This window comes from Berghia stephanieae, chromosome 12, assembly GCF_034508935.2.
Source record: "Berghia stephanieae isolate SIO BIC M18660-M18661 chromosome 12, UCSD_Bste_1.3, whole genome shotgun sequence".
NCBI lineage: Eukaryota > Metazoa > Mollusca > Gastropoda > Nudibranchia > Aeolidiidae > Berghia > Berghia stephanieae.
Window position 1 is genome coordinate 4,991,744 of NC_088371.1, and position 12,500 is coordinate 5,004,243.

At 34.8% G+C, this 12,500-nt stretch overlaps 1 protein-coding gene across 1 annotated transcript in view; it reads left to right on the top strand.

Annotated features, from left to right (window-relative positions):
* LOC144957695 (IQ calmodulin-binding motif-containing protein 1-like) overlaps positions 1-12,500 on the top strand; it is a 30,288-nt gene that overhangs the window by 2,385 nt on the left and 15,403 nt on the right. Inside the window, exons 3-9 of the mRNA XM_078889058.1 lie at positions 583-721; positions 1,826-1,925; positions 2,432-2,531; positions 4,850-4,945; positions 6,368-6,442; positions 6,994-7,102; positions 10,435-10,544. Coding sequence (XP_078745184.1) covers positions 583-721; positions 1,826-1,925; positions 2,432-2,531; positions 4,850-4,945; positions 6,368-6,442; positions 6,994-7,102; positions 10,435-10,544 — 729 coding nt within the window. The remainder of the gene's footprint in view (positions 1-582; positions 722-1,825; positions 1,926-2,431; positions 2,532-4,849; positions 4,946-6,367; positions 6,443-6,993; positions 7,103-10,434; positions 10,545-12,500) is intronic.

Here is a 12,500-nt window from a genome sequence, read left to right on the forward strand (position 1 = left end):
CAACTTTTGATATTGTGTTTTTTTTTTGTTGTGTGTTTTTTTTTACTACGGTAAAACTGACATTGTTTCTTAACCGATAGACGATTTTAAAGTCATATTTCAAGCATTAACTTAAGGCTTTGCTCCTGTTTCATGTAAATTCTCAAATCTTTTTTTATTTTGCTTCGTATTAAAAAGTGTCATACATCTTTCCAGTATTTTTTTTCCCTCTCATATATATATATATATTGGATACAAATATGGTAAGAATAGTGCTCGACTTGTAGTACTTACTAATCAACTACAAACCTACGGAACCAGTTCAACAAGCATCAACACACAACAAACCAAACTTATGAAACACACAGTCCAGACGATGGCTGAAAAGGCCTTAAACATCGATGTAGACTGACTCCAACATTCTAGTAAATATTAAAATAATATATATATATATATATATATATATATATATATATATATATATATATATATATATATATATATATATATATATATATATATATATATGTATATATATATAGCTATATTTATCAAATGGGAGAGCATACTTAATAAACTGATTTTTTTTTCTTTTTCATTAAGTCATGGAACATGTGGCCTCAATCTTAGTGAAAAGGAGAATCGTGTATTGGAGGATGAACACCTTCCAAAGTGTGTGGAGAATATGCTGTTGCTCTCCAGACACATCAATGGGATCATTGTGGCTATGGAGGATGACAAGGTTTGATAGCATTTTGAAATATATAGGGAATGAGATTAGCTGAAGAGTAGCGTCCCTTGATTGGACGTCACCGGCGGAAAAGTTATTAGAGAGAGAACGTCATGTTGCTCGTGCGCATGTGTCTCTCGTCCTTGCTTCCGGTGACAGCGGCATGAGACACTTCACCAAAAGCGAGGACAAGAGAGATGCATGCGCAAAACCATCATGACATTCTCTCTGTAAGGTGACGTCCAATCAAGGGACGCTACTCTTCCACTAATCTCATTCCCAATAGAAAAGAGTATTACAATTCCAGATATGTTCCTTACATCATAAATTAGCATTGTAGCATTTTTTTTTCTTAACAAATTGTTTTGACAGCAAAGTTTGAAATACTTTGGATTAGATGAGCCCAGATCCAGTAAAACATTTGATTGTGTCAACACAATAAAAATCTTTGTTTTCTTCTCTCTCTCTTTTTTTTTTGTAGTTGTTAACATAATGAAAAGGCCTTTGTCATGAACATGACCTTGACCTTCAATCCCATTGACCTTGATTCATCCTGGGCTCAGCTAAACAAAAATTTTCTGTTTTGTAAATTTGTCAATTATATTTTTTCTATTTGTTGGCATTTGAATAATTAATGTCTACTTCTAATTTCATCAACATATTATATTTCAATATCTTATTTCAACTGTTTAGACGAGGTAAAGTGCTATAATAAGTGCTATTTAATATTATATCACAGTGGAATACCTGCATTGTATCGTTGGTAATGATGAATGTTAAGTAGCAACTGGATGTTTGACGAATGATAAAAAAGTCTAGCCTTGTCATTTTGTCAAGAGGCAAGACATTTATCACACATTACTCTTTTCAACTCTGTTGTAAATGAGCGTCTGGCTACAGGTATCATTAGATATCTTGTAGAAACAGAGCTTTTATAACGTGACTCGTACTGTGTGAAATGGAAATAAGTTTAACAATGGAAGAGAATTGGTGCACTTTAATCTTGGTAAAATTGTTTAAGAAGCCATGTTTATATTTTTAGATTTTTGCTTATAATCTAAACCAGGGACCACATGCCCTCTACTGATCACTGTTGATCATGATTTGTTTTCCCAGGAAACACAAGCATCCAAAAACGATTTACTTGCCACGTTTAAAGTAGTGCTTGATGCCTTAGTAAGACTTTGTGCTGGCTATTTTTACCTCTGTTCTCAAGGTAAGGAAATTGAAATGTTCACTTCATTTCCATAAAAAGCTTCCATTTGTATGATGTACTTTCAATTTGAGGCCAAAATAAGGCACATTCGAAAAGTTTACAAGTAACAAGAGCTGTTAAAAACTATTCTATGATAAGGGAGACTAACAGAGTTTGACTCATTTTGTTTGATTTTGATTAATCAAGTAGCGACCCTTCAGCTTTGTGTTTTGATTGGAGGGTTTATGTTAGGTGCTCTGTTCAGAGCTTTTTTTCATATGTGTTTTAACAAATGTTGAAAGGTTTTGAGTCTGAAATGTTCCGTGTTTGGTATTTTATCATTTTTTGAAGTTGTTCTATTCATTTTTGTTTATTACTTTTTACAGTCCACAGCTTCTAGCAGCCTTTAGTATCAATTCATTTATTTATTTATTTATTTATTCGTTGACATCTAATTGATATTCTAATTTTGATAACTGATACTGATAGAAAATTTATTTATGTCTTTCTTCACATTCACACAACAGTAATCGGTTCACAATGGCTGCTCCAGCTGTTGGTTTCCGATACATCAAAGGTCTCTAATATCACCATGGCAACCATTGAGAAACTATTGAGACTCGACCCGTGAGTATTCCTGATGTTTCAGTCTGCCTTAAGCATTGGTAGAAGGTCTTGTTTCTCATATGATCCATGAGTTGGGCTTGATTGTCTACCTCGCAGTGACAGGGTCACTAGGTTTCATTTAGACAGTTAGTGGAAACAAATTAAACCAAAATAAATAAATTTAAAATAAAGAAAAAAGAAACAAACATTAATTTTTAATTTTAAAAAAAAGTTAACCCCCCCCCCCCCCCCCCCCCCCCCCCAAAAAAAAACAAAAAACAAAAGAAAAACAAAAAAAAAAAACAAAAAAAAAAACAAAACAAACTATCACCAAAACCAAAGAGATTGGTGAACCAAAATAAATATTGTGTAAATTAAAAAATTATTTTTGTCTTGAAAATCCTAAAGCTTTTATTCTTTTTCTGCAATTTAATTATAATGCTCGCTTTCTGTCCACTGCTTATATGGCCACTTTTTTCCCTTTTTGTGTTATAGTTGATTCGTATGTGCTTGTTGTCATAGGCTCTATTCAGACTGAATTCAAACATTATCTATAGCCTGAATTTATACACCAACCTTTTTTTTCTCCAATCTCATGTGAATGGATGACTGAATGAATGAATGAATGAATGAATGAATGAATGTGCACTTATTTGCAGGTTTGCTAACCTAATGTGTTATGGGCTCATTGTTGTAATGGAAATCTAAAATAAAATGACACAAAATATTCTCCATTATTACAATGTTAAACTAGGCCCATAATTGCATTGGGACGTGTCTGTCAGACCTCCATATATCACACTTCACACCTGCTCTATATAGATAATATTTACATTTATATTTACATTCCATTTTCTTCTGAATTAAAATCACCATGGGATAATGACAACATTTGATAATGATAATAATAACAATAATAATAATAATAATAATAATAATAATAATAATAATAACAATAATAATAATAATAATAATAATAATAATAATAATAATAATAATAATAATAATAATAATAATAATAATAATAATAATAATAATAATAGATCTTTATTGTCCAAAAATATGGCAATTTGTCATTTAGTTACATGACGAAGCCTATTTATTGACAGTGACTGAGTTTTATATTTTCTGATCTCAGCATTTATCATTAAGTAAATCACTTTACACAATCTTTGAAAAAAAAAGGCAAACAAACATGAGCTTTTATATAGCGCAATATCTACTAAATGTGCTCAACGCGGTTAACAAAGGGTCCCTGGCCAAGAGCAACTCTTAACATGTAAGACGAGACATGACGCCTGTTTGGCAATATTACCATTATTTTTTTTCCGACCAGGTACTCATTTTACACAAACAAGATATGAATTGAGTAGGAAAGTGCCAGAAGATAATAGAGAATAAAAATTTTTCGCGGCGGTGATGGGGGTTTGAATCCGCGACCATACTGGTACGACAACTCCGCCTGGCCGGTGAGAGCGTGACTCTACCGTATGAGCTATCCACGATCCCGATCTGCATCATTTTACACCTGAGTATGGTGAGAGAATGTGGGTAAAGATCCTTTTACAAAGACTCAACAATGCGTTGCTCAGAGCAGGGCTCGAACTCAGGATCTTCCGATCTGAAGGCGAGTGTCATACCACTAGACCACATAGCTGCTGCTGGGGTGCAAAGGAGTACTTGGCTCCAAACTGTGACTTATGATATATGATAGTAATAAAATAAAGAATTGATTCCTTATGTGCTGCTGAAAGTCATATTATATTGTATGTGTCGGACTGAGCACTATTTAATTCATAAACTTGTCATGATTAAATTGGAAACTTTAAAAAATTATATTCAAAGGCTGGTTTTCCCAAAATTCAGTAAGTCGATTTTTGTACTTTTTGAGATTTTTCCCCCATGAGATAAATTGAAACGTAAACTTTATTTTATGCATCATTTAGTACAAAAATTTCCCATGATTAGTGTGAATTTGAAGTTTAGATATGATAAAATAATAGACCGAATGAGAAATTTTAGGGGAAATAATCCTCAATGTCTCAAAATTGGGGAAAATGGAATTAGGGAGTTTTGGAAAATTGGGGAAAAATGGAATTAGGGAGTTTTGGAAAATTGGAATTAGGGAGTTTTGGAAAATTGGGGAAAAATGGAATTAGGGAGTTTTGGAAAATTGGGGAAAAATGGAATTAGGGAGTTTTGGAAAATTGGGGAAAAATGGAATTAGGGAGTTTTGGAAAATTGGGGAAAAATGGAAATAGGGAGTTTTGGAAAACCACTGTTCATTTACTTTTATAAATTATATTGTTTTTTTTTTTGTTTTGTTTTTTGTTTTTTAGCCAAACCCTCTCTAAAATGAAAGACGAATCTCTTCTTCATATTATGGATGAACTCATCTACAAACTAACTGTCAACACAGACGTGTCCATTGCAGCGTGAGTTGTTGGTTTTTTTTTATAACAATATCAGATTTATTTTTTTTTTTTTTACATGGTTGTGCTTTGTTGTTGCTATTTTCTTTCATTTATTTATATTTTATTTACACTTTTTAAAAAATTGTTTTTTGGCTTTAAGTTTTGTATTTCACATAAATGATATTGCATCACCTATTTTTGTTCATAAATGTTGTCGTATTTATTGTTGTAATCAAATTAGTTTAATTGACACTATGTATTTAATCAAACAATTTATGACTGTTACTGTATGTAAACCAATGACGCAAACCATTAATTTCAACAAAAATTTATATAAAGCAAGATAGTATAAGAAGCTAGGTTCAAAAGCATATCTGAGACAATTGGGAAACATATAGCTGGGTGGGATTCCTGACCTCCCATAGTGGGCAGGGAGGCACTTTCTTCTTCTGTCTTCTATCCCCCTATATCTGTTTCCAACATGCTTTCGGTCTTTGTCTTGGAATGAGATTACTTGGTTTTATCCTGTCCTGGGCCGGATACTCTAGCAATTGCTATTGTCCATTTCACACTATAGAAACCAGGACAAACTCCGGCTCCATGGGCCGAATGGCTCTGAACGACTACTTACAGAGAGTACAAATATAGAAGAGAAAAAAAAAATCTGTCACCAGGCAACCTGTCCAGATAATGGAGACACTCGGATTGTGGAGTTCTGGATCAGAGAGATGCGACTGTAATTTGTCTTTTGTGTCCTCGTGCGGCTATGTGGTCTAGCAGGATGACACTCGCTTTCAGATCAGAAGGTCCTGGGTTCGAGCCTTGCTCAGTGCATAGTTGAGCCCTTGGAGAAGACTCTTTACTCACTTTCTCTCACTGTACTCAGGTGTAAAATGAGTACCTGGTCATTAACAGAGTTGTGTCTGTCTGAAAAAAAAAATTATAATATCGCCTAACAGGCGTCATGTCCTACATGTTAAGTGTTGCTGTTGCCCAGGAACCCCTTGTAAAGCGCTTTGAGCACGTTTAGTGGATATCGCGCTATATAAATACGTTATTTTTTTTTTTTAACATGTAAATGTTTGGGGGGGGGGGGGGGGGGGGGGGAAGTAACCACAGCCAAATACTGAGATAGAATAAGTAAGAATCAAAATTGAATATAACAGCTTTTAAAAAAAAAGAAGAACAAAATACCGAACACAGAATGTTTCAGGCTCAAAACCCTTCTTCAGCCAACATTTGAAAAAAAACAATGAAAACATAAATAAATTACTTTTAAAAAACCTGACAGACGGCCATTGATTGATTGTTTTTTTTTCCTCAAGACGCCTAAGCCTCATCATCTCCGTATTTTTCTCTTTATATCCTACTCAATTATTTTTTTTTTACTGTTCATTAGTCTTTGTTTTCATCTTTTATTTCCACAAAATTTTGCATCTCCAGCGGATCTTGTCGATGTCTCTTACGGATGTGCGACCACCGTAAAGCTTTAGTGGAAGTTTTGTGTAGTCGATACAAGTAAGTCTATTCTATCGATATTAGTAAATATCAAGTGTTTGTGTGTGTGTGGGTGTGTGTGTGTGTGTGTGTCTTTATGTGTGTGTGTGTGTGTGTATTTGAGGGAGAGAGAGAAAGAGAGAGAGAGAGTTAGAGAGAGAGAGAGAGAGAGAGAGAGAGAGAGAGAGCATATCACATAAGATATGATTATTTTGTTCACTTCCTTTTTTAATATTTACATGGTCTATGTGGTCTAGTGGTATGACACTCGCTTTCGGATCATAAGGTCCTGGGTTCGAGCCTCGCTCTGCGCATAGTTGAGTCCTTGGAAAAGGCTCTTTACTCACATTCTCTCACCGTACTCAGGTGTCAAATCAGTACTTGGTCGTTAACAATTTTGTCTATGTCCTAAAACATTTATAATATCGCCTAACAGGTGTCATGTCTTGTCCTAAATATTAAATGTTGTTGTTGGACACGGACTCCTTGTAAAGTGCTTTGAGCACATTTAGTGAATATTGTGTTATATAAAAGCTCATTTAACAAAAAATTATTTTTTTTATATTGAATAGGGGTTTACGTTACTTGTTGAAACGTTGGGAGGGTCATGGATTTGAGAGGGATCTTAGACATATAGGAATGTTGCTGGATTCTGGATCGGCGCTCAAGGCAAAAGCACACGTATGTACCCATTGATTATGATAATCTTTCTCCACCTCCTCCTCCTCCCCCCTCTTTCATGTCCATCCTTTCCTCCTCCTCCACCTCTTCCTCATATTTAAAAAAATTTATTTCTTTCCCTCATCTCCTCCATTCTTTTTCCATTTTTCCTCTTTCTATCTCTTACTGAGATATGATACTATTTTTTTTTTGGTGGTCATGAATATCTGAAATTGAAGATGGGGGGGGGGGGGGGGGGGGGGGGGGTGGTGGGAAGGGTGCAATAGCAGACTGTTAATAGGTCAACCACATAATGTAGAGGGGAGAGGGGGAGGAAGATAACCAGTATGTGTGTGTGTGTGTGTTTGTGTGTGTGTGTATGTGTGTGTGTGTGTGTGTGTGTGGAGGGGTGACCAACTTTCTTTCCACATCACCTTTACTTTTGCCAAATTTAAAGAAAACTGGAATCTATCCACTGTAGACTGAGTAGGTTGGATAGGCCCACAATCCAATTACATTCTTCAGCTTAGAAAGCGAGTTAAATAACCGTAGCCAACTACACATCACATATAAAATCAACAAACTATGCAGCTATAGGGTCTTGTGGCATGACTCCCGCTTTCAGATCGGAAGTTTCTGGATTTGAGCCTTGCACGGCGCAGTCTTTGGAAAAGGCTTTTTACTTTTTACTCACATTCTCTCACCGTACCTAGGTGTAAAATGAGTGCACTGGCCCTTAACAGCATTGTCTCCGAAAAAATTGTAATATCACCTAACAGGTATCATGTCACGTCTTATAAAGCGCTTTGAGCATGTTTAGTGGATATTGCGCTATATAAAGATCAAATTTATTTATTTATTTATTTTAAAAAATCTCAAACTGTCGTGAACGGTTTTCTACATCTTATTAAATAAAGGGGAAAAATGAAAGAAAAAGTCTCCACCATTATCTATATACATAGAGTACATGTATAATGGGCGATTAAAAAATGCCATGCATCATGATACCAATCCATGCATCTCAGCATCATGAGAATAGTCCCTGTAGTCCTGCAATGTAATACAAAGTCAACACTTGACTAATTTACAATCTGATAAAATAGTCAGATGTCACGTCCGCCCAGCAACCAGCAGCTTGGTTCTAAACAAAGAAAATCAGTACTTTTTATTCTTCATGCTGGCTAGAACTTTTTCACATGTCATGTGATCAGAATGTATAAAAACAAGATCAGATTTATAATCTTTTTCTCCTCTGTATACACTTTTATGCTCGTCGGAGAAGTATTTCATAAGGGTGTCCGCCATTGTTCCGACAGTTTAGAACCAGTTACTAAGTTACTATGCGTCATTACGAGGGAAGTGACGTCACGACTGTAGAACCCTATTAACAATCCATTTTGTATGTCATAGTAAGAAGTAAGAGCTTGGAAAATAAATAAAGGCCAGTATGTTTTCACAGCTCATGTGACTTTCACAAACTCACAGGAAGAAATAACACACAACAATGAACAAACTCACAGGAAGAAATAACACACAACAATGAACAAACTCACAGGAAGAAATAACACACAACAATGAACAAACTCACAGGAAGAAATAACACACAACAATGAACAAACTCACAGGAAGAAATAACACACAACAATGAACAAACTCACAGGAAGAAATAACACACAACAATGAACAAACTCACAGGAAGAAATAACACACAACAATGAACAAACTCACAGGAAGAAATAACACACAACAATGAACAAACTCACAGGAAGAAATAACACACAACAATGAACAAACTCACAGGAAGAAATAACACACAACAATGAACAAACTCACAGGAAGAAATAACACACAACAATGAACAAACTCACAGGAAGAAATAACACACAACAATGAACAAACTCACAGGAAGAAATAACACACAACACTGAACAAACTCACAGGAAGAAATAACACACAACAATGAACAAACTCACAGGAAGAAATAACACACAACAATGAACAAACTCACAGGAAGAAATAACACACAACAATGAACAAACTCACAGGAAGAAATAACACACAACAATGAACAAACTCACAGGAAGAAATAACACACAACAATGAACAAACTCACAGGAAGAAATAACACACAACAATGAACAAACTCACAGGAAGAAATAACACACAACAATGAACAAACCCACAGGAAGAAATAACACACAACACTGAACAAACTCACAGGAAGAAATAACACACAACAATGAACAAACTCACAGGAAGAAATAACACACAACACTGAACAAACTCACAGGAAGAAATAAGACACAACAATGAACAAACTCACAGGAAGAAATAACACACAACAATGAACAAACTCACAGGAAGAAATAACACACAACAATGAACAAACTCACAGGAAGAAATAACACACAACAATGAACAAACTCACAGGAAGAAATAACACACAACAATGAACAAACTCACAGGAAGAAATAACACACAACAATGAACAAACTCACAGGAAGAAATAACACACAACACTGAACAAACTCACAGGAAGAAATAACACACAACAATGAACAAACTCACAGGAAGAAATAACACACAACAATGAACAAACTCACAGGAAGAAATAACACACAACACTGAACAAACTCACAGGAAGAAATAACACACAACAATGAACAAACTCACAGGAAGAAATAACACACAACAATGAACAAACTCACAGGAAGAAATAACACACAACAATGAACAAACTCACAGGAAGAAATAACACAACACTGAACAAACTCACAGGAAGAAATAACACACAACAATGAACAAACTCACAGGAAGAAATAACACACAACACTGAACAAACTCACAGGAAGAAATAAGACACAACAATGAACAAACTCACAGGAAGAAATAACACAAACAATGAACAAACTCACAGGAAGAAATAACACACAACAATGAACAAACTCACAGGAAGAAATAACACACAACAATGAACAAACTCACAGGAAGAAATAACACACAACAATGAACAAACTCACAGGAAGAAATAACACACAACAATGAACAAACTCACAGAGTTGCCCGACATGAAAACTTTTCACAACAACAACAACTCAACAACCACGCAACAACAACACTGCAACACATTGATACACAATATAATAAATACGTTCACACAAGACATTAAAAGGACATGATACTTTGTAAGATTAAAACACAGACAAATGAAATCTAATCTTAAAGTCTTTCATCATCTCTCCTTTTTTCTCAATTAATTTTTTTTTCTTAAAAAAATTCATAAGGAAACCGTTGTGTATGAAATATTTATTTAGTTAATTTTCGTATTTAACGTTCATCTACTGTATTTGCAGCGGAATCACGAATGTGCCAGATATATTCAAGCTATCTGGAGGGGTTATGTTGCCAGAAAGAAGCTTAGACATGCTGACAAAGCGTTTTCAAAATTTCAAAAGGCTTACAGGTAAAGATAAGAATTTGAAAAAAAAAAAAGATGATTTTTGAAAAGAACAGTTTATTGCTCAAATATTCATAGATAATATGACATTGAATGTAAGCTTCGATTTTATTACAAGAACAGATCAAATGAACGTTTCGGGTTTCCCCTTTATCAACAAAACAGGAGGAATGTAACACTACAGATGAATGAGATAATGTGGTAGTGGCGTTGTTGCGATGAATATTCATTCATTGTAACGACGCCACTACCACATTATCGAATAAAAATCAAATAAAACGGAACCTGACATTCAATTTCATATTATTTGTTTCTTCGAGCTTCCAGCAGCAACATTTACATTGCTCAAATATTAGGTTATCTGATGGTCAATCGGTAGAGACTAATCAACTCACAAGCATGGGGACGGCCATTGACTCTGAATTGAGCCAATGTTTTTATCTGACCTTTCTGTCCACAAATCATTGGGTAGGCTTGTCTGGCAGAAAGTACTTTAAAAATTAGAAATTAAAATTGAGCTTTATATAGTACAATATCCACTACTAAATGTGCTCAAAGCGCTTTACAAAGGGTCTTGGGTCAACAGCAACATTTAACATGTAGGCCTGTTAGGCGATATTACAGTTTTTCGGACAAAGACAACGCTGTTAACGACCAGGTACTCATTTTACATCTGAGTACGGTGAGAGAAAGTGAGTAAAGAGCCTTTTCCAAGGATCCAACTATGCGCCAAGCGCAAGGCTCGAACCCAAGATCTTCCGATCCAAAAGCGAGTGTCATACCACAAGACCACATAGCCGCACTTTACACTTGACTGGCATCATATCCAAAGGGTAACAAGTAATTTTTCTTGTTTATTTAAAGGTAGGAAATCACATCATGTTACTATACATACATACATATACACTGCAGTCCACTTAAGATAAACTCACGGGGATCAGAAAGAAAGTTGATCTTATCCGAGGTGTATTTTAACACCAAAACTCTCAGGAAACAACTTTTCAGCGACACAAACGTTTATTTAATCTATTTTTTTGTTTGTCTCCCTGTAATGAATAGGGGGGGGGGGGGGGGGGGGGGGGGGGTGAAGTGGCCGAGTGGTTAAGGCATTGCACTGTGATCCGGATGACCCAGGTTCGAGCCCCGCTTCAGGCACTTTGGTTTTTTTCCCTGAGCAAGATTATTAACCCCCAATTTGCTCACTTGGACAACATGGGTGATTCCTGTTGACATCAGACATCTTGTTTGATGAGTTATCTATATTCCTTCGTGGAATGCCTAGGCGACGATATCTTATGATATCGTGGCGCAAAAGGCATTAAAAAAAAAAAAAAAAAAAAAAAACAAAAAAAAAAAAAAAAAAAAAAAATATATATTATATATATATATATATATATATATATATATATATATTGTATATATATATATATATATATATATATATATATATATATATATATATATATATATATATATATATATATTATATATATGTGACCCTCCGCCTCGAAGCGGTATTAAGTCGGGATTTGGAAAACGAAGAAAACCGGTTTTAAAGTGGAAATGGTCAAAATTATCAAATTTCAGTTTTTGGTTGTTTCAGAAACTACAATCATTTTTCTACATGAAAACATAATAATTCAACATAAATATTGGCGATAAGTTATATAAATTTCAAGTTTTAAAATGCAACTATCAGAGACACATTCAAAACGAGAGTTGACTTTCTCTCAGAGAGCCACCCTTTCCAAGGCTTTGTAATACCGAGTCTTTTTCTCCACCAATAAGATGTAAGATATCACAGCAAAGGGCGTGTCTTTATCTATTTCAGAGAAAGCATGGCTGTTTCCACAATTTCATGATTCAACCAATAATGAACTTTAAAAACTGTAAACAAGTCTAGGTTTTTCCCTGACAACCTTACAAATAAATGATTCTGATTGGTCAACGCTCATCACATGC